We start from the raw sequence: 24,549 nt of genomic DNA on the forward strand, positions 1-24,549 counted from the left end.
TGTGTTTTTGGTTAGCTTTATGGCTATAACCAATATGGCTGTTTCTGTATGAAACTTAAGTTCTGTTTTTTTATGAACTTTTTACATCCATTGTCGTATATTTTGATGAAGCTTCTGTAGTTTGTTTCAATACCAAGATCATTGCTGAGTTTATTTTGCGAGTCGACTTTTTTAATGATCTTTGTATTTGCATCTTTTGTAGTAAAACTTTTTAGTTGAGTACCTCTTAGTCGTTATTTTGTTTTTCAAATTTATGGTGAATGTTAACGATAGGTGTGCTTTATTGATATGACCTAAAGGAGCTCCTGTTTTCAACTCGTTGACTCTCTCATATACTTTCGTAAAAACAAGGTCGAGTATGTTTGTCGTTTTACAATTGTTTGTTTGAAAGGTTAGCACCTACACGTGTTGAAAAGGAAATGCATTTTGAGTAGGACTTACAAAATATTCGAGTTTTTCATCTTCTTGTAGCAAAGATGGAACACCATTTTGGTCCCAAGCTATATTGATAAAGTTGAAATCACCTGCTATAATTGTACCAGTGATTTTTCTATAATCATTTAGTTTTGTGTTTCTTCAATTGAGTTGATGATCTATTGGTATTCGCTGTAACTCGGTGGTCTATATATGCACCCTATAAGAATTCATTCGGTTCCATACGTGATTTCTCACCATATTTGTCCTCCGTCTTTGGATTTGAGTATTTTGTTAGTTGTTTCACAAGTATTGAATTGATTTTTAGTATATATACAGTCACCACTTCCCCTTTTGCCCCTGTTACGATGAGATATTTGGTATCAGCCTATGAATAGTCATTAAACCAAGTTTCAGAAATTGCCTTTATATCATAATTAAAGATTGAGCTTACTAATTATAGTTCACTTAATTTGTTATTTAAAGATGCTGCATTATAGAAAAGCAGCTAGATGCTGCATTATAGAAAAACAGCTAATTCTGACCTTGACAAGCTTGGAAAACTTGACAAGCCCTTTAGATTTGTCATCCGCAGCGATAAATTGCGATGCATTGATGTCTCACAGGAAGTTGAAATCAATGGACGTAAAAAGCATCCTTTCATCAAATAGAGAGATGCACAAGCAGCCAGAATTGCAAAAACACAATGAATCAAAGTGTTTACCTGCAAATATTTATTTAAATGCATTAAATACAAAAATAGAATCTGCTAAACCTAACCCTAAAAATACATTTTTAAAAAGTTTTATTCCGGATATCAAATGGCACGATGATGACAGGATCGAATTACGGTCAAAATAGTGCGGCAAGTGTTTTTCTTGATACTTTGGCTAATCGTAACCTAGAACAATTAGTTGATTTCTCAACATTTGAAGCAACTAATGGTAAAGCAAAAAAACATTTTGGATTTAATTATTACAGACTTATCAACAAGAGTAATCAAATTATCTAGCTCTCTGCCATTAGGTAATTCGTCACAAGGTTATCGCATATTGAGTTGGGATTATGTCGTCCTTTCTAAAAATGAGACTTCTTTCTCAAACAAAAAATATGACTTTAATAAAGGTGACTAAATAAATTTTGGTAAAAAGATTATGGAAACTAACTGGAAGCAATTATTTGAAAATAAAAACACTAATGTGTGCTATGAACTTTTCTGCAATAAATATAATAAACTCAGCAAGCAATTTATACCGTTAAAAAAAGTCCATACCGACTGTAATGCGCCGTGAATGAATAAGGAGGTACTGGCTATGATAAAGCAAAAAAAACAACTGGGCAATTACTTATCTGCGATTAACTGGCGATCAGCGACACTGATTCGTGAATATAGGAAACTAAGAAGCCAATTGCAGAAAGGATGTTCATGTATCTATTAGTGCTATATCTGATGCAAAAGGTGAAACGTTAACAGAGGGAATACATATCGCAAACAGGCTTAACGAGCACTTCAAATCATTTTTTGTTGATAATAGTAAAAGTAGTCAGTTACCTATTTTTGAGAGAAGGCATTATCAAGAAGACTTAGGCGATATAATTATTAATTTTGAAGCGATGCTAGCTTATTTGAAAGGTTTGAACCCGAATAAATCTATTGGTGCTGATAAAATTAGTCCAAAGGTACTTAAAGCATGCGCAGCTCAAATGACTTACCCTCTTACTTTACTTTACAATAAAGCACTGTCCAAAGGCTCAACACATACAGCTTGGAAACAGTCACACGTCACACCGTTGTTTAAAAAAGGAAGCCGTCTTGATGCCGCTAATAACAGACCACTGTCTATCACATCAGCTCCATGTAAAGTAATGGAAAAGATTGTCATGGAACAGATAACTAAATATCTTGAAAAAACGAGCTGCATCTCACATAATCAACATGGATTTATGTCCAAAAAAGGATGCACGTCTAACTTATTGGAGAGTGTTGACTACATCACGAAAGCGTTAAGTAAAAGAAACTATTGCGATATTGCATTTTTGGACTTTGCGAAAGCGTTTGATAAAGTTTCTCACCGTAGACTACTTCATAAATTGAAAGCATATGGGATTTATGGCAATGTTCTAAAATGGATTGAGTCATTTTTGATTAGTAGAATACAGCGAACTGTTTTAGGTGAACACTCTAGCGACTGGACCGATGTTCTAAGCGGAGTTCCTCAAAGGATAAATTAAAATCAGTTCATAAAATCTATGCTGACTATACTAAACTGTTACAAGAAATAAGACCTGAGTTTTACGATGCTGATTGCCTGATCCTACAAAATGATTTTAAACATTGTCACAGAATGGTCAAAGGAATGGCTGATGGAGTTAAATGTTCCAAAATGTAAAGTTATGCACCTTGGTTATGGAAATAGTAATCATGAACATTTAAGGGGCTTGGTGATAAGACAGAACTTATCTTCTTCTTGTCCCAGCCATGTATTTATATATTTGTATTGCATAAACTTGTAAACTTTTCTTATCGGCGAAATACATAATAATAATAATAATAATCAATGATGGAAATACATCACTTACTCTTGAGGCAATGGATATTGAGAGGGACCTGGGTATCTTCATATCTAATTATCTAAAATAGAATCAACACAAGCAGGTTGCAACACGTAAAGCGAATATGATACTTGGCCTATTAAAAAAAACATTTAGATCAAGAGATACGAAAGTTTGGAGTAAATTATACACTACGTATGTTGGCCGCACCTGGAATTCGCTATTCCGGTATGGTGTCTTTACTTAAAAGATGACATCAAAGAAATCGAAAAAATTCAGCACAAAGCAACAAAAGTACCTTATAATTTAATAGGATTACCTTATGCTGAAAGGTGTCGCCTGCTCAATTTTTTTACTTTGGAAACTCGCAGGAGACGTGGCGACTTAATCCAATAGTTTAAGCTAGAAAACGGTTTTGAGAGTATCAATTGGCATAATCCACCAATTCGCAGATCATCTTCCAACGTCCTAATGCATGAATTCACATATAATAATGCTCGTTACAACTTTTTTACAAATCGTATTGTCAATGATAGGAATAACTTGCCGTCAGCATGCAAAAAGATTCCGTCAGTTAACGCATTTAAGAATAGAATTGACAAGTATTTTTTTTCTCCAGCTGCAAACAGTACATCTTTTACTGAAGATGAGCTGTACGTTTATTAATTAATTCGTGCTTTAGCAGCAACAAAGGTGAGATGACTCAACAAGTTTTGCCCCTTTAGCATTTTCAATATTTGCTTTTGGTTTGAATGTTTTTAGGTATACAATTTCATTGGTATCAATATTTATGTCAGTAAAAAGTTTGACCTTCGCTAAATCAGATGCTTCCTTTTTTTTATCAGTTCCGGTTGATTCAGAAACACCAGAAATAATAATATTCCTCTCCCTTTTTTTTTTGAGTTCTTCATCGACAGAAATCGCATTAATTATACTTATTTGCTGAAGTATTAACTTTTTTTTAATGCCAGCAGTAACTACATTACTCCATGTTTTATGATTAGAATTTTGTGATTCTCTTAAATTGTTTATTTCGACATTTTGTTTTCTAACAATCTTTTTCAAATTTGCCACTTCGGCTTGTTTTTATAAGAAAACCTTTTCTAAAATTGCTGATGTTAATTTTCCATTTATTTATAGTATATAGTTATATAGATATAGTAATATAGTTCTTAGTATGAGTTTCTCCTCCACTTACATTGATTTACAACTATAATTTGCAATGCGATTAAAATCTTTTAAAAACTCTTTTAAACTCTTCTAAAGCATTAAACTTTTTCGTTTTAAATAACAGCAAAATTATTAAAAATATTATAAATAATAAAATAAATTCTTTTTAAACATAACAACATTGTAATAATCACGCCTAAAGACCTGATTTGAAAAGTAAAAGAACAACAACAGCAAAAATGTTTTTAACTTTTGAATTAATTAATAAAAATTTTGAATGTTTTATTGATTTATTACATACGTATTTATTGCATCACCTAGTTATGCAATAAATACGCTATGTAATAAATCTTTTTATATAAGAAACATTCAAATACTGTTTATTAAATGTTATAGTTAACGCTTCTCTCGCGAGTACTCACAAACGGTACTCGTGGGAGAAAATAAACTTGGTTTTATTTTTTATAATAGTATGCGAATAAAGCATGTAAATAAAAATTCGATGTTAGTGTTTAAATCGTCATGTTGTAATAAAAGTAACATTATTTTGATTATATATTTCTACTTGGAAAAACGTAAAATACTAAGACGAGGTATATGATATATAAATCTTATAAATTTGTGTTCTAAAAAAAAAAAAGGTACTCCAAAGGTAGACAGGATTTTTAGACCGGTATGCCCAAAAAATTTCTGGCTGCGTCACTGAAAGTACTGTTAGCTTTCAAACATTTTACAGTTAATGATGAAAGCAGCCTCTCCTATAGCCACCACAGTCGCCTTTAACAGCCACCGCAGATTTCAGAAAACTTTGCCTTAAATGCATTAAAATTTGTTTTATTGTTGCAACCTCTTCAAATGATAATTATAAGAATTGCGCAAAAAAAGGGACTAAAAATAGATTAAAAAACAAATAGTACAGTTAGAAAGATCCAGCATTCATCATTTTAGAAAAGATACAATATATATAAGTTTACATCTGTTTTAGCGTTTTAAAAGAGGGGGCGAGGCTAGTCAACATAAGCTTAGGTTTTCCTTTAAAAGTGAATTTAAATGAATTATCAAACAGAACAATAAGCATTACAAATATATTCTCTCCGAATAAATTCAGTGAATTTAAAAAAGGTTAAAAAGAGTACCTATACATGCCACACTGTTGCTTATAAAACTGTATCCAAAGCCATTATTACAAGTACAAATAGAATAACTTCCATTCTCTGAAATGCATTTTTCATTATTCAATGAGCTACAATTGAAAGGACAGTTACCTAAAACAAACAAAATTGAGATTTTGAAAGAAAAACCGCGGTTTGGTAAATCTATAAAAAAGCAAATTCAAAAATGCTTTCGTTTTTTCATAGCAATCACACTAATTTATCAGACTGCAGCTTAACAAAGTATTTCAATTAAAATCTATAAGTTATTAGTTAAATATACCGACACGCATTGGACTAAACAAATCACTAGACATCGTTGAAGAAGTGCTATACATTCCCAACTGTTGTATAGCGACAAATATGTAGTCAGCGGTTAATGAAGTACACATTAACAATTCAACATAATATTTGGATTTTGTTTTTAAATAAATTTCTTTAGATTTTTGTTGTGCATACCTGAAAGATAACATGGATTCAAAAATTTTAAGTTTGTATGTAAAAAGTGGAGAAAAAACAAAAATTAATGTACAACATTTTTAGTATTTACATAATTTATAAAAAAAATACTAATGATAAAAATATCTAATTAAATAAAAATAATAATAACAATAATTTATACAATAATGAGGATATTATTTGTGTTATTATTGTGATTACTGTTATATCTATTGTTATTGTATTTTAGGAAAAACCGGGTAGACTTTAGACACAGAGAAAAAAATAGACAATTGGACCGTATTGAAAAATTTGTCTATGGTTGGTGTGTCGATAATCATATGGCTTTAGTCTTAAATTAATTAGTTGACAGTTTCTCGCAAAAAAACTGATTTTAAAGTTAAAAAATATTTTTTGGTTAATTGATGTAAAATTTTTGCTGGCATGTGAATGATTTAAATTCAATTTATAAACTCACTTAAAGTTTTTTTTTTTTTTTTTAAAAAAACACGGTATTTATAACCAAAGAATGTGTAACAATTATTTATTTATTTTTTTATCTAATTCACTCCCAACAAGGCTGCAAGCAAAAACTCTTAAGTTGGGACTTACTGGAAAACAAAGAATAGAGTTAATAACCAAGAAAAAGGTTAACAGAAAAACTAAAAAGTTGTAGGTTGTTTGAGTCAGGAAAACATAAAGATGGAAGAGAGTTCCAAATATAGAAGTTTAGGGAAATAAACTAGGTGAACAAAGTTTTTTAGAGTATGCAAAAATAAAAACTATAAATGCAACTAAAGAATGGCCGAATGACGAATCAAGAACAAATCCTTTAATTTTTTATTACACCACAATGAGTTAGATTTCAAAGACTCAGTCACTGGTAATAAAAAAGATATATATATATGAAAAAAAACAACTAATATTTACCTAAATAATTGAAAAAAAACTGTCAAATTATTACAAAATCAAAGAAAATGGAGTAAACACAGTAAAGCATCTGCCAAAAGACATAGTTTGAAAGAGTGAAGTACCAAATCAAAAACGAAGATTTGGAAGATTTGGTAGCAACATATCTCATTAACTGTTTAGATTTTTCTTTTCCACCAATTCAATACAAAGAAAATGAAACAAGATATTCCAGACGCTGCAGAACTTGGTTTTGTTTACCCTTCTAGGCGGTAGGCAAGTGGAAATTTTGAACAAGACACATATAACATACTATAATCATTAGTAAGAACTGTAACAGCAATCAAGCATTTTTGCATTGTGATCTACATTTATCGATGTTAGTACACCCAGGTCAAATTGTGAGTATTTAAAATATCTTATAATTATTCTCCAAACTAGATATATATCTACTACAAATATAAAATCTAGATTTAGTTGCTTTGATGTTTGGCCCTTTGTTTAAAGCATATTTAAAAGAGAAGATTTTTAATCATCTAATGTAACAGTTTGTATATTCAAATATTCTTGAACTAGCTCATAAAGTTGATTATCTACGTGTCACATCTTTAAAAATTTGTAAACTGCTTGCAACAGCCAACAGCCAAAATTTTGCAACTGCTTTTGCATTTGCAAAATTTTTCAAAACTTTGCAAAAATTTGCAACTGCAAAATTTTGCATTTGCAAACTGCTTGCAACAGCCAACAGCCAAAAATTTGTAAACTGCTTGCAACAGCTTCACCCAATGATGATAATAATAATAATCTGACACCAGCTTCGACTGGTTCTAGAACTCATATCGAAACAATGTCAACTATCTTATTTCATAATACTGGTCAAATAATAACTATGCTGTTAACTCTTTCAAATGTTACAAAAATAGCTTGAAAAAGTGATAAACAAAGAATTGCCGCGGGATGTTTTTTAACTTTACTAAAATGATTAGTGTCTATTAATTCATTTATTTCCCCACAACAAACAGATCAACAAAAAAAATACTTTTTGTTTAACATTTAAAATGATTTTATGTATTTTTTTTGTAACGCAGTGGTAGCGCACTTGCCTCAGAAACAAAGGATCCGAGGTTCAAACCCCATCTCTCTACAAGCTTTGCGACATCGGTTAGAAAGGAGGTGTGAACTTCCAATTAAATGCTCATCCGCTGTACTCTGTGATAAGACCGTAAGGATTAAAATAAGGATTAAATTAACCTAAATAAAATTAAAAAATATATATATATATATACTAGCGCCACTATTGTCAGTAAACTCTAGTTTTTTTTGCAACAGACAATTTTTTAATTTATTAAAAATTTGGTTTTACATAGGCATTTTCATTTAATAGCCTTGAAAATATGTTATCATGCAATTGTTATGTTTTTAGATATATTAGACAATTATATTATATAAAAATATTTAATATAATTGCTTCTTTAAATAGAGATAAGTGTAAGCATTGTTCTAACTCATTCTGTTATATCTGTGGATGCTTGACACTTGTCAGATAAAGAAGAAACTTTACTAGCTTTATAAAGTTAGCGTAAAATTGTATTTTGATATTAAACTTAGTTTTTAGACAAAAAGCAGGCTCCAAATACTATGCACCCCATTTGCAATGAGAGTCTTTAAGATCGGGCAATTTTTTATAAAAATTCTTAAACTTTAAAAGAAAGGTATTAAATATTCGCTTTAACATATAGAAAATTTTTTGTCCGAAATAAAAGTTACTAGATAATTTGGTTCATTAGTTTTAAGATGCATAGTTTTTTTTTTTAACTTACAACATAGTCGGATATGATAATGTGGGTCCTTAATGCTAACATTTATTGTACCTCTAAGACTCTAATGCTTTAACAACAAAATAATTTCAAAATAAAAATAAGTATAATTAAGAGATCTGGTAATAATCTGGAATCATTTTTCAAGAACCATATTGCTATGGGTTCATTTAGATGATCATTAAAGATGATTTTTTTTTTCAAACTAGTAGATAACGCAATGCAGCTGTTTTGAAGAATAGAACATGAAATTTTTTGTTATAAAAGCATGGTGTTTTTGTAAGGTGGGCAATATCTAATATATAACACAAAAACAATTTTTTGATATCTAAATGAGCTTTGGGGTATTCTGTAAGATACGCACGCAGGTATGTCGGAAGAGGAGTTGTCTAAAACTTATGAATGCGTACAAGGTGAAATGGGGAGGGGAGTTTAAAAACAACGAGTACTAGCACGGTATGCCCTTGTTTTCTATCTCTCCTAAAACTTGACTTTTTTTTTAACTTTGAACTTTATAAGTGTCAAAAATTAATACTATTTTATGTCAAACAGATACGTCAAATTAACTTAAAGCTTTTTTGTTTTTTAATGTTTCAAAAAATTTATGAAACAAGGAAGGAAAAAGGTTGATTTTGGAATAAATAATAAGTACATACGCAAAGGATGGGTATTGGTAAAAGCATACAGGTGCGTACAAAAGAAGTTCTAAATAAGTGGTATTATTGAGTACGTATTTTATGAATTCCCCCTTCCGATTAAATTTAGCTTCAAGCAAAATCTCATTATGCTTTAAATTAGTACTTTGACATTCAAATTTGAATATCATACATTCAATATGGAGAATTATAATGTTATTTGTTTTATATAATCAAATAAGTGATGAAAAAATGCGCAAACTGAGTGTTAAAAAAACACATTCTTTTGCTATAAGCTAGTAGGGGTAAAAAAAAAAAAAAGATTAACTTTGCATTTTTAATTTGGTGCTTTGAACGTGTGAAGTTTTATTGCGTTTAAAGCATCTATTGAAGTATTATTAGGTTTGAACTTTTGATCAAATTAATAAATATAATACATGCTAAATGACTCCAATCATAATTTACTTTGAGTTAGTACATAGCATTGAAAAAAGATCAATATGTGACTTAGATCAATATTACTAAACGGTGTAATGTTAGTCTTTTGAACACTACTCAAATCGACGTTCATTTTCTCATAAAACATAAAAATGATGGATTTAGCTATTTTCTTTTTTGTTTAAAATTTACAAGAAATTAAATCATTTATATTATATTATTACAATTGCGGTATACACATATACCCAGCTAGCACAAAACGTTTAAGTACGTTTGACAAACGTTCAAGCACGTTCTATGAACGTTTATTGAACGTTCTTGAACGTTCGCAACGTTAGTTAAGCATTTTGTGTTAGCTGGGTATAATAACAGTTAAAATTACACGAAACAGAAAAAACCATAAGTTTATCATTAGCTAGCTAGCTAGCTCGCATAGCTGCAGTAATACAGCGAAGAAAAATAATGTACTTTGCTAACTATGGTAGTTGCTGATATAGCTTTTTTTTTTTGAAAATGCCGATAGTAGAAGCATTGACAACATCATCTGGGCAATCATTCCAACTATCCTCAACTTAATTATTTAACATATTAAATTAAATTTGGTAACTGCTATTAATATATTGAAAATATTGGCGTTTGCGATGAACCTAGATGAAAGAAATGAATTTTGGGTCAGTATGCTAATTGATTAAATTAGTTTTGTTTTCAACTTTGAATTTTTGGATAAGGTTACCACGTTTTCTACTGTCACTTAGTGAAGTTAGTCCAAGTTTAGCATTTCTTGTCTGGTAATCTTAGTACTTTAATTCAAGGTATTTTTGTTGCACATTGTTGTATTTTTCAATTTTTTTTTAAATGAGAGCACTAGGCTGTCACAGCATGTTCTAGATGTAGACGTATATATATAAAACTGAGTATATATTTCATATACTAAGTTTTATCTTATTTTATTCTAATTCACTCCCAAAAAGGCTGCAAACAACCACTTTTACTTGGTTGTTTGCAGCCTTTTTGGGAGTGAATCAGAATAAACTCCCTTTTTGGGAGTGAATCAGTTGGGAGTTACTGGAAAAAAAGTAATAGAGTTATAAAGCAAGGAAATGGTTGACTTGAAGGTAAAGGTTGTATGAGTCAGGAAAACATGAAGATGGGAGTGAGTTCCAAAGAGTTGAAGGAGGGGGGGGGGGTGGAGTAGACTAATTAAAGTTTTATGAGCATGCAGGGATAGATACAGTAAAAGAATGAGACTTAGATAAATGACGAGTCGAGCGAGAATGACTTTTAGTTGATGTGACTAGAGATGAAACCTTTGAGCAGTGATGTACTGCATCAAAATAAAACATATTTGCCTAATTACTAATTACTAGTATGTTTTATTTTTTTAATAATTATTATTACTATTATTAGTAGTATTTCAAATTATTATATTTTGTGATAATACCATATCAAGTTAAGATGATTACACACTAATAGTAACCAACTAGAGTTTCATTTTAAATACATGAAGTTTAAATAACTCTTCATCCTTGTCCTCAGTAGGACCATATTTTTGCGTCTGATGCATCCTCTTTTCCGCTTCTCGATCCTAATTTTCTTCTTCATAACTTTTTTATTTTAACTTCATATTACGTTTTTTGCTTTAAGGTAACACAATTTTAGGGGGTAACTGACAGGATAGAATACGAAAACCCAAATTTTTTAATTACTTATTAGCATGCTCTTAATAAATTTATTCGCACATAGATTTTACAGAATTAAGATTTGAGATTATAAGTTAAAAATTTTCCATTTTTAGGATTGAAAAAATTTAAATAACTTTTACTTTTATTCTATTTCAGATAATTTACTCACAATAAAGAAAAATATAGAAAAACATAAATAATAAACTTTATTAATCTTAACTTGTTTCACATTGAATATAAATGATATTTAATCATTTACTCTCGAGTCTTTAATACAAGAGAGGAAGACGGGGTCGTTTAATTATTTTTGGAAAACTTTACTACTCACCCTAAGTTTATTAAGACTTCCCCGATTGTTAATTTTTACTTGTTATCAACAAAAAATTATTTTCTTGAAAGTAAAAAAAAAATTTGGTTAGAATCGGCCTTAAAAATTAGAGAACAATTATTTTATCCACCAATAAAAACTAAAACTTTATATATGTAAACAGGCTTTTAAAATCGTCAACCTAGCTAGTCTCGATTAGGCAAAAATGAGATTTTGGTTTATTTGTTATCTAAGTATAATTTTTATATTAGCATATTAAAGGTTATGTCTAAAACCCGGCCCGGCTCGGCCCAAAAACTTAAAACATATTTTACATATTATATAAAAGGAAGAAATTAGTAATAAAAATTTTTTAAAGTGTCTATATTATAAAATGGTGCAGTTTTTATTTTGCATTATCCAGAAAGCAATTAGATAATTACTGAAACAAATATGTTGGTGTGTGGATTTTATATAAAATTTACAAAATCATTAAAATTGTACCATCTAAGAAATAAAGAAATCAACAAAAGAAAGAAATTTGTTTAGAGTACAACAGACACCAAATGGGGCCTACCGTTCACGAGAAACCATACTTTGCGTAACCTCTGAGAAGAAGTTTATAAAATTAAGGCAGCAATGTTGAAACAAGCGTGTTGTCAAGCAACGACTAGAAAGTAAGCAACCACGAATTAGAGACTGTTATGCTTTAATGCGGCTCCTGATGCTGAGAGTGAGGATAGCCACAATCCAAAGAATAAGATTGTCTCAATGAACCACAAAAAATATAACGCAATTGCATTACATATGCAAAAAATTACTTCAACGGAATACTCGGAAGTGGAATCACGAGTTATTGGGCTGTTACCACCAGAAAAAGTTGTTATTGGTAGTTGCACAATTAGCAATGAAGATTTCGCAACACCAGGTTTAGATGAGTGATTAAATGATGCTGCAATCCATGCTTACCACAATCTGCTAATGGACTTAGACAAGGCTAAAAGGTGTATATTTGTCCTATTTTCTTTTTTAAATCAACAATAGCACAAAAAAACTTTGATGTTGGCTTTATAAAAAAGTATGCAAGTATCACTGGATTCGTTTGTCCCTTCATGTTAACTTTTTTGCACCTAAACAACTTAATAGAAATAGTCGTGGAGTTTTTACATTAATACTTGTAGAAGCTGTTACCAACAATGTGAATACCAACAATGATATTGTACATCCGACAGCTGTAGCATTATACCGTCAATACATTTATCCTAGAGTTGTAAATACTGTAAGTGCGCTAACGTTGATAACGCAGGTATGTGTGGCGTCTCTTTTTGCATTAAAACCCAAGGCGCTCAATTTAAGTGGTCACAATGCAGTCAGTAACATTGTTGGTATCATAATGCCTGCGCACCGTGACAGTCTTTTTACACAACATTTTCATATAGTCAATGCATATGAACAGTTAAAACGCTTTGTTTATGGTTTATATTACTTAAAACTTTGTTTATTTTTGTAAAAAAAAATTTTAAATAGCCAAAATTTTTATTACTTGAAAACTTGGCATAAAAACTCCATTAGTTTGTTTTTATATATTTAAATAAAGCTTTTAGGCTTTTAGGTACAACTATATTAAATCCTATTGAAACTATTATAAACAGCTGTTAGAAAATGCGCATTTGACCGTAAGCCACACTTGAATTAAATAGTTTTAAGCATTTTATCTAAAAAAGATTAGTTTGAATTATTATAAAGTAAAATTTAAAAAAAAAATACTTATTCTAACGGGCGTCAAATTCTAACTGGCATCAGTCGGAAGTTTTGACAAACTGATAAATATAGTTTAGAGGAAAAAAATGCTTTAGGCATTTTGTTTCTTGGTCTTTTGTGTTCAATATCTTTTGTCATAATAGAATTCTTTTATTCAGTTTTAGTATTTTCGTATTTTATTATGCATGAACAAAAAATCCCACCCCCAATCTTTTTTAATTAAAAACCCCTCGACTATTAGATCTGGACTAAAGTTTCCATCTCCCCTTTTTACCCCAACAACACCCACCCCACTCTCTCCCTGAAACAAGGACTCAGGAGTATTGCGCAACAATTTTCACATATATATGCGCTTTTTTAGTAACTATTATGTAAATTCAGCTCCCCAAGTCCGAGAAGGCCACTACTGATGAAAAGCCTAATTGTGGCTATGAGCCTCTCTAAACTCTATAACTCTGAAAAACAAACCTTGACACAAACAAGGCCTCTGTGCGGAGAAACAAGTTGTGCGCGGTACTACCAGTGACGTGATGAGGATCGAACTCGGAACCTCTCGCTTATGAAGCGAGCTCTCAACCACAACACCATACTGCACAACATTGTTTTTACTTATTTATTAATGCTCTGTTTTTTAAGAGCATCGAGCATTCTATTTGTAGAAAATAATAACTTTACTAATATCAATACTGGTGGTATCGCTAATATACTGTTGATGCCATCACCATTGGTTCAATACTACACATTAGTGATAATAAAATGAATCATAAGTTATCAAATTTAAATATACTCTTGATTAAAAATAATGTGAATTTTTGAACAAATTAAAGGGTAGTCCAAAAGTCACGAGACCGTTTAAAAAAGAAATAAACTTTTATGTATAAATTGTTATATTTTCTCAATTGGATTTCATCATTTTATAAACAGAAACCACTTTTTGGAAGTTAATTTTTTTTGATTTTGAAAATAATCGAAACATCTTTTGAACTTCCATCATTTTACTCGTCACGCCCTCGTTCATTACTGCAGGTCATGTTATAAACCATGAATTGCTGTAATGTTTCTTGGTTTATGTTTCAACTTTTTTATGTATGTTAGTTTTCAATCGCTGAATAGTTCTAAGTTTATTGTCGGATACTCTACCTTATAAATACCCCAATAGAAATAATTCTGAAGCTGTTAAACTAGGTGAGCGTGACACCAGTTGATTTCAGAATTTCAAGAAATTTTCTTCCAAAAGTTTACCTTAAGAGTTCCTTAGTTGAAAAAAATGTGTAGGTAGTTGCAGCATCTTTCTGCCACCATACCACTGGTGATTCTTATCCTAGGAGGCGCGATATTCTTATTATAAATGTTTATCACAAATGGTTTTCACAAATATTTATCACTAAAGTTTATCAGTAAACGGTAGCATACACTAATCGTGCCTAATATTCTGGTGGCACCAGTTACTGCAATTTCTGTATCTTGTATGAAACGAGTTTCAGGATTCTTTGAATTGTCTGGAGCAAAGATCAGGATACTTTAGGCTGTTGCAAACACCTTCGAGTTAAAACTAAAGGTTCATCTTAAACGTTTACACATGGTTTCACTTCTGAACTTGGTCTCCCAGCAAATTTTAATCGCCCACAAATACATGATACTTAAACCACCAAACTAACTCCAAAATAAAGAGTGTAATCTCTTTGCGTTACCCCGATTGATTGTCCGAAATTTTCCATTTGTTATTTTATCATTTGGTGTAATTTTGTTGGTATTTAAAGAGTCTTTTCTAATAATATTAGCAATAAAAAGTCTATTTCATATGCATCATTCTTACTTCTTGGTTCCATAGGCCATTTTTTTACATAAATCTTAAGACAGCAACAGTTCTGGATTATAAAGATAAGTTTATCTGCTTTTTCACTGTCGATAATCATTGTACTATCTATCTGCAATCAGTGACGACATGTCCAGAAACATAATAGACTGATAATGCAGAGGTTGGTGGAGTTGCCAATAAGGATTTCGTAAAACCTAAAAGGATAAGCAGTTTAGTTGCATGCTGCTTCTACCATAAAAAAGTTTCAATTTAACATTTTTGGATCTTATTGGATTTTTTGGAACTTTCATTTGAAGCACGGCGTGCATCATATCATAATGGTTGTTTTATCACTTGATTACTGTGGAGAGTGTTTTAAGTTAATTAATATCTAATGTAGAAAAACCATCTTTCACCCACTATTCAACAAAGCGCAGAAAGCTGTCAATTTATAAGGCCTAATCTTATGAAAAGCATTTTTCAACCTCTGTGTATCTTCAACTACTATTTTCAGTTCAGGGTTAGATTAAAGTAACGGAGGGCAAAAGCTTTGCAAGATATAATATAATTTATGACTCAATTGCTTGATGTCCTTTATAAGTGGTAATGACAATCTGAATAAGATCTATGCACACTTTTTTCATAACTTCATGGATAGCTCACTTTAGTGTTTAGTATAGTTTAGGGAGTTTATTTTCGAGAAAGTTGTCCAATGTTTTATTGTGGCATTTTGTAATATTCTGTTTACAAATCTTTTAAATTTTCAGAATGGTCAACAAAAATGAACGGCATGCACTTAGTAGCAATCGAATTAATGATCTCATGATTATCTACTAATTGAAGCCTAACTTAAAAAGACTACTTTTTTGTAACCACCTTCTCCTTGAGAGCAAGAGGTTTAAAGGTTACTTTTCTTATGGATCCAAAAGATTCTGCCACAATTAGATTAAGTTCTTCCTATCCTTGCGGTCTTCACTCATATTCTTTCTTTTGAAGTTTGTTGAATAACTTCTATGTTGTTTTGAACGTGCTTTCGCAACCCAGTAGTATTGGATTACTTTGTGATATGCATATTTCAACAATTTTAACACAGAACAGGCTCTCCTTAAATTTTTAAATGAATTTTAATTTTATGTTAAAGGCTTTAATTTTTTTTATTATAACTTTTTTTTGATTAAAAGTTTTTATTCTTATTCTTATTATTAAAACAATGAAAAGAGATAGGGTTAGGGGGAGTAGGAGGATTTATCAGTCTATATAAATATTATATAGATTAATACTTAAAAATAATGGTTTAAAAACAATAAAGTATTAACTTGGGTAATTTTAAGACATGGTACAAAATGAATGGACATTTACAAAATATATATGATACTTAGAAAATAGCATTCACCAATATTTTTGTTAAAATAATTCCAGATTATAGGTTTTGTAAAAGACATAATGCATGATGATTAGTTTAATTTAGTAGTTGAATGTTAAACACAAAACATAACACAACATACCAAGGGATAATTATGAAAACACGCAAGATTTAATTTAAGCAACTATACCATAAAAGAAATTAAAATACGGAAGCGATGCTAAACAACTGATTAAATGAAAATAACAATACCAGATTAATTATTTTTAATCTTGTATTGTTATTTTAATTTGAAATATAATTACCGTAGCTATGTCTCGCTATTAGTTAAAAATGCTATAGTCAAGGCTGTTAACCTTGTCAATTAGACTGTTTACTTGGGCCCCAGTTAGTCGCTATATACCAATATGAATATAAATAAATACATTTGAGAAATAGTTTTTGTTATAAATAATAAAATGGTATGCAATATATTAGTTGAATATTTATTTTAACATTGAATAATTAAAATACTTTTAAAGAGCAAAATACTATACTACAAAATGATATTTTAAAAACTTACGTTGAATTCATATAAGAAGAGCTGTTTGTTTGAAAAGCTATGTTTACTTTATTTGTTGGATCATTATCAGTACTGAGGTAAAAGGAACAGTAACTACTGCATGAGATGTAAAATGAGTAGTTAGCAGAATATCCAACCTGAACCCATCCACGTATCCTTTCACAAAAAGATTGAGAAATATTTTGAGACAAGTTTAGCGATGATACGAAACCATATCTATCTGGTTTTTGCGGGTACTTTGATTGATTGTACAAGGAGAGAAAATTTATATCAGGAGTACTTATATTCAAATATACTTCTTGAATTAATACTTGGAAACCTAAAAGTAAATATTAATAATTAAAAATAATGACAAAAATAAAGAATTATTTATAATAACAATAAAATTAATAATTTTGATAATAACAAAAATAATAATAATAATGACAATAATAACATATATATATATATATATATATATATATATATATATATATATATATATATATATATATATATATATATATATATATATATATATATATATATATATATATATATAATTACACTGGTCAACAAAAAAATACTTTTTGAATGCACCAAAAATTCAAATCTGCTTTCAGTTTTTTTCCAGCACATCTAGTTCTTGAGATATTTAGAATTTTAATTTTTGGACATCCTGTACTTCATCCCTATACATAAATATTGATAATCATTCAATATTTCAAGCACCACTTATGTTTCTATACAAAGAAGTCAAAGTCTCTGTGACTAGGTTTATTCGTAAACATTTATACACATTTAATGTTCCTTTTTTAGACTTTTCCTGGTTCATCACGATAAAGCATCCAACAGTAGTCAGTCAACATGCTTTCATTCCAGAATCCTTGGTAACGCTTTTCCATCACTTGAATATTTTGGTGGAATTGTTCACCTTGTTCATCATTCACAGCGCCCAAATTTTCAGGAAAAAATGCCAAATGCGAATGCAGAAAATGTATTTTCAATGACATACGACAGCCCACTTTTTGGAACGAATCAAGTAGCTTTTGAATGCAATTTTCATATTAACACAATTTGTGATTCCCCAAGAAGTTCTTACAAACCCATACAAACGCTTTCCACGCTTCTTCTTCGTCGGAGTGACTCTTCAAATCCATGGTCTTTCAAAACCTCTCGATTTTGGGGTCCGACAAAAACGCCTTCTTTGAGTTTCGCTGCTCTAATTTTGGGAAATTTTTTAATCAAGTATTGAAAACCCGCTGATTCAGTTTTACCTAATGCTTTTACAAAGTTTTTTATCAAGCCAAGCTTGATGTAAAGCGGTGGCAAAAATATTTTGTCTGGATCAACCAACGGAATATGGTGAATGCTGCTTACACCGGGTTTGTATTCAGTTCTCACGTTTTATGTAATGTTCGTTAACAGCACGACTATCTCATAAACAAAGAAAGCAGCAGAACTTGGTAAACCTTGTTTGCATACCCATTAACATACCAATCACTTTCAAATCACCACAAATATTCCACTGATGTAATGATCTTTTGGTTCCCTCCAAATCATCGGTATAGCAAATCGAAAAGAAGACCTTCGTTTGTTGATCCAATCTCGTAATAAGCTGCAACAACTATTACAAGCCACAAGTGGTGCCCAAATTTTATCTTGATCTGCCAAAGGACAACCGAAATACAGTTTGAATATTTTCGAGATATCTGGAGTGATTTTCTTTGGCTGCCCTGACAATGTAAATTGCCCACAAATGTAGCTAAAAGCGTCTGGTGAATTTTCGCAATTTCTCGGCATTATATAAATTAATTTTATTGAAATAACTACCCTGAAAATAAAGAAACATTAGTATATTTCACACTGAAACTATATTTTAGTGCAAAAAACACACATACATTATCTCAAGATTCAGATGTGCTGGAAAAAAACTAAACACAGATTTGGAATCAGCGTGAAAAACAACATCGAGAAAGCCTAAAATTAAAACTGGTGCAAATTCATTGTTGACCAGTGTTATTATCGCTATTATCATTATTTTTATTATTATTAATATCTTTATTGTTATTATTATTAGTAATTTTATTATCAACCCTTATATACATATATTCGCACTATATGCATATGCAAAAGGCAATAGTTTTATAAATAATTAGATTTTATTTTTTTACTGCAGGCAATTTTACCATGTAAGTGGTTCTTTGAAAGGAAATCTTCAGAATTCGAACATTGCTAGTTGCTATTTAAACTCTCGTTTTTTAAGAGTTTTAAGTAGCTTTTGTATTAGTAACCTTTAATGAATCACTGCAGCTCCGTAAAATAAAGTCTAAATATTCCATGTGAACGTTAAAATTTAGAGTTTTTTTTATGGCGATTTTGTGGCAACTTTATTCTTGTTAAAGTTTTGTGTGATAATTTCTTAAATTTTTGTTAAAATCGTATAATTGGAGTGAATAAATGTCTTTCAAATTTTCAATTGTCTTTAAATTGTAGTTGCTGTACCTTAAAATAAAGGTCAGAATATTTTTAAAGAAAATAAAAAATTAAATTATTCAAAATGCTTTTTATTCTTGTTTTTACGGTTTAATCAAAAAACAATGGTTCAATTTTATGTTGCAATCATAATTTAAAAAATTAAAAAAGAATAAAAAACGTTAGTCTCGGACCATATAAAATATTAAGCTGCTTCTTACAGAGATAAAATAGAATTCAATGGAAACATTATGTGAATTATTGCAAAAAGTACAACAGTTGAGGCTACAAATCATTTAATAAAGTGGACATAATGTTGATGCTAGAACTAGAATTTACATTTTAGATGTGTTAAAGTTAGTTAAAATAAAAGCTTGATTTTGACAAAGGATGAGGAGAAGTCAAGAAGGTATCACAAAAAAGGTATCACTGTCCACAAACCATTTAATATTATCAGGAGAAAAATTTTAAACTTGTTTATATCAATTTTATAACATGTAGTGCTATTTCACAATGTTCTGCTAGATTTTTACAAAATCTTTGATAGCAAGTTAACAGAGAAAAATGTGGAGAGAACTGTGTTAGTACTAACAGACAGTTTTTGAGTTTTGGCATGAGGTTTGACATGAGGTTTGACATAAGGTTTGACATAAGGTTTGACATGAGGTTTGACATGAGGTTTGACATGAGGTTTGACATGAGGTTTGACATAAGGTTTGACATGAGGTTTGACATGAGGTTTGACATGAGGTTTGACATGAGTTTTGACATAAGGTTTGACATGAGGTTTGACATGAGTGTTTGACATGAGGTTTGACATAAGGTTTGACATGAGGTTTGACATGAGGTTTGACGTGAGTTTTGACATGAGGTTTGACAAGAGGTTTGATATGAGTTTTTGAACAAGTAGCAAGATGTATAGAAATAATTAGTCTCAATCTCCAAAGCTATGCTTTTTACCAAAAATCCTATTGTTTTATCTCCTCAAGGTTTCGAGAACAAGATCTCGTGGTTATTAGAAAAAAATTAAAAAATTATATTATTATTGAATTATCCACGATCTTACTGATTCTCCATTTCCAATTGAGCTTGCTACCGCATTCAAAGATAACTCTTAAAGACACCTCATATATAAAATTTACTCAACAACATGGATTAATGGAGGGGAAAGCTTCTTAAAGGAGAAAGGTCTTTGTAGGGTAATTGAAAAATAAAAAAAGTGCAAAGAAAAAGATGAAAAAAAACGTGCAACAATAAATGAACAATTTTTCAAATTTTAAGATCAATGTTGATGTAAAGGAATGTGTTTTTGCATTTGGCTGCAAACAGTACCCTATTTGCATAATGTTTTAAAGTCAGTTTGTACTAAGCAACCCTTTAAAGTTAAATGTATTTAACCAAATTAATTGAACCCTTTAAATTAATAATGGGTATCATTTTTCTCTAAAATTGTGTTTTACTTCATAATTTGGAAAAAAAAAAGCATTTTTTATTAACTCATAAAATTAATTTTGACAATGAAGTCAAATTGAAATAAATGAAAATTAGAGGAAAAGTTATAAGAAAAAAAAATACACAATACAAATAGTTTTCAGTGCATACTTGATATAGATTGGTCAAACTGTTTTAGTTTATATTATCTTATACCCTGGCTATTCCCTTGCATATTAAAAAACTTATTTCAACTAATTTGAAAAACAAGGGACCTAAACTTAGTTACCAATTCTACAGCATACGCATTATGGTGTTAGCACCTGTGCATAAAACAGAGCTATATATATAGCTAAGTTAGAAAAACTATGAGTGTAAAACTATTAATTAATTAAATAGAATGAATAATCCCACTGATATTTGAAAAATATGTGTCTTAAACATGGAAAAACTTAACTTGCATCAAACTCTTATTCTTATGTTTAAATATAAAAATAACATGCAACCAACTATATATTTATATATATATATATAAATTATTTTAGTGTATTCTACAAACAGAGTGCTCAATGTTCTAAAAGAACAGAGCAATAATAAATTAGTAAAAATACTTATCTAATTTTTGATTACTTCAACACTGTGTTTCACCATCAGTAGGTTCATCAGGAAGAATCTTCCTGATGAACCTACTGATGGTGAAACAGCGTAGAAGTAATCAAAAATTAGATAAGTTTTTTATATATGTATATATATATATATATATATATATATATATATATATATATATATATATATATATATATATATATATATATATATATATATATATATATATAAATTCAAAAATAGTCAGAACAGTGAAACAAATAGAAAATCAAGTAAATCTTTTTTCTCAAAATGTTTTTATTAAAAACAAAATAATTACCTAAAAACAATAACTGAGTCATTTTTTTTGGTCATTATATTGCTTTTAAAAAAAACATTTTGAGAAAAAAAATTATCTGGATTTTCTTTTTGTTTAAATGTTCTGACAACTTTTGAATTTATTTGGTTAAATATCATATTTAAAGTTTTTATTTAAATTAATGAGGTTTCCCGAACTCTGTGGTAGCTCTCAGAGAGGCTGATTCCATCAACAGCTAAAAAATATCAAAGTATTACCAGTGCGATGTTGCGCATGGATGATATCCCTGTTTGTAATTTTGGTGTGCATTGCGGAGGCCACATTTGGGGCCCTTTGTTACGGCTTGGGGTTTATTAATAGAAATGAGGCAATTGCTTGGGCTATTCAATAGTGTTCTGAGTACTATCTACACTTTGAGTTAAGTTCTTCAATCAAATTTAAAAATGAATAAAGTACTAAAAAATCATTTACTATTATTCGTGGTCTTTGATGTAACTTTTCTTCTGTTAAGTCTTATCTCTTGCAATGTTCACCAGACCTACTTGATCTTTGTGAGACTAATTTGAGTTCAGCTGTCTCATCTTGCGATCTTAGTGTTGATGGTTATCTTCCTTTATTTCGTAAAGACTCCAATAGTCACATGCTTGGCCTGGGAATTTACATTCGTAAGAATTCACCCATTTGTTGTGAAACTAGGTTTAAATCCACAGGCTATTCTTTTATATGCTTTCGTTTAGCACCACTTCACTTGCCTTTCTCTTTATCTATATCGCTCTCCTTCACCTCAAGACTGCACTCTTTTTGATGTTATTTCTGATCATATTAACCAAGCCTTCTCTCTTTATCCATCAGCTAATATAGTTGTTGTCGGTGACTTTAATGCTCACCACTCTGAATGACTTATCTCTAATGTCAGTGATTCTGCAGGCATTAAAGCCCACAACCTTTGCCTTTCTCAATCCCTAACTCAAATAGTCAACTTTCCAACTCGCTTTCCAGACTACCTGAATCATATACCTTTTCTACTTGACTTATGTCTTCTTTCTGATCCTAATCAGCGCTCAGTTTCTCCATATTCACCCTTACGTGCATCTGATCGCAGTTTGATCTCTCTAAAACTAATATCTCATTCTTCTTCATCATCTGTATCCCCCTATTATTGTACCTCTTACAACTACTTTAAAGCTGACTGGGATTCTTTCCGTGATTTTCTTCGTGATAGCAATTGGGTAGAAATCTTTCGTCTTCCTGTCGGAAAATGCTCTTCTCACATAACCTCGTAGATTCAGTCTGGCATAAAATCTTTTTGTTCCCTCTCGACAATTCCAGGTCAATTTCCTGCCTAGACTCATCTACAGCTTGTGGCCCGGACAACATACCTATTATTGTCTTGTAGAAGTGTTCTCCGGAACTGTCGTCTATACTCTCAAAACTATTCAACAAGTGCTATCAGAGTCTGGTTTTCCACCCGGCTGGAAAGCGGCAACTGTTATACCTATCTTCAAAAAATCTGGAGAGCGATTTGATTCGTCTAACGACCGTCCCATTCGTCTTCTTCCTATCATAAGCAAGGTTTTTGAATCTTTAATTAACAAACACTATTTTCTCATCTTGAATCTAACAACTTACTTTCTGACCATCAATATGGATTTCGATTTTTTCGTTCTACAGCTGATTTGCTAACGGTAATAACTGATAAGTTTATCATGCATTAACGTGTGGTAAAGGTGGAGATGTCAAGGCCATCGGTCTTGACATTTCAAAAGCTTTTGAAAATGTTTGGCATTTTGGTCTTCGCCGTAAGCTTTCTTCTTATGGTGTATCTGGCAACATCTTTGAGATTATTGAATCCTTCCTTTCCAATCATAGTACAAAAGTTGTCCTTGATGAACAGCACTCTTCTTCTTATTCTGTAACTTCAGCGGTTTCTCAAGGTTCTATCCTTGGCCCTATACTATTTTTAATTTAAATTAATGATCTTCCAGATAATCTCACATCTAAGGTAACATTGTTTGCTGATGATACTACCATTTATTCTAGTCGTGATAAGAAACCAACACTCTGATTGCTTAAAGGGGCATTTGAGGTCGAAAAGGATCTCACTTCTGCTACAGCATAAGGCTCACAGTGTTAGGTGAACTTTAATACAAATAAAACTTTTTTCAGCCAATCCTTATCGCAACAGTTTAGATCTTTCTATATTTATAAACGGTGATGTACTCGATGAGTCATCAACTCTTAATCTTCTAGGATTAACTCTTACATCCAATCTTTCTTGGAAACCATATGTAAAATTAGTTGCTAAAATAGCATCTGCTAAGGTTGCATCACTTTATTGAGCTCGACACTTTCTTACTTTGGATTCTATTCTCTATTTCTATAAATCTCAAATCCGACCTTGTATAGAATACTGTTGCGATATCTGGGGCGGATCTTCTAATGATGCCCTTTCTCTTTTAGATAAGGTGAAAAAACGCATTGTTAACATAGTTGGACCTGTTCTTGCAGCCAGCCTTCAATGATTATCACATCTTCGTAATGTTTCTTCTCTTTTGCATTTCCACAAATACTATGATGGGCACCGTTCTAAAGAGCAAGCGTCTCTTGTGCAATCTACTAAAATTCATTCTCGTGTTACTCGTCATTTAATTAAGCCTCATCTTTTTTCTGTGACTGTTCCTTAGTGCTCCAAAAACGCTTTTTCGTCTATTTTTTTTTCCTCGAACATTAGCTCTTTGGAATTTGCTTCCTTCATCTGCTTT

The 24,549-nt window shown here is 30.6% G+C and overlaps 1 protein-coding gene across 3 annotated transcripts in view; it reads right to left on the reverse strand.

Moving 5' to 3' along the window:
* Nucleotides 1–24,549, reverse strand: part of LOC136085987 (fibrillin-2-like) — a 144,757-nt gene that overhangs the window by 113,615 nt on the left and 6,593 nt on the right. For all 3 annotated transcript variants that reach the window (XM_065808083.1, XM_065808084.1, XM_065808085.1), the window contains exons 2-4: nucleotides 16,999–17,317; nucleotides 5,572–5,747; nucleotides 5,274–5,402 (exon numbers count right to left, since the gene is read on the reverse strand). In XM_065808083.1, the coding sequence (XP_065664155.1) occupies nucleotides 5,274–5,402; nucleotides 5,572–5,747; nucleotides 16,999–17,317 (624 nt within the window). The remainder of the gene's footprint in view (nucleotides 1–5,273; nucleotides 5,403–5,571; nucleotides 5,748–16,998; nucleotides 17,318–24,549) is intronic.

Source organism: Hydra vulgaris, chromosome 10 (assembly GCF_038396675.1).
Source record: "Hydra vulgaris chromosome 10, alternate assembly HydraT2T_AEP".
Lineage (NCBI taxonomy): Eukaryota > Metazoa > Cnidaria > Hydrozoa > Anthoathecata > Hydridae > Hydra > Hydra vulgaris.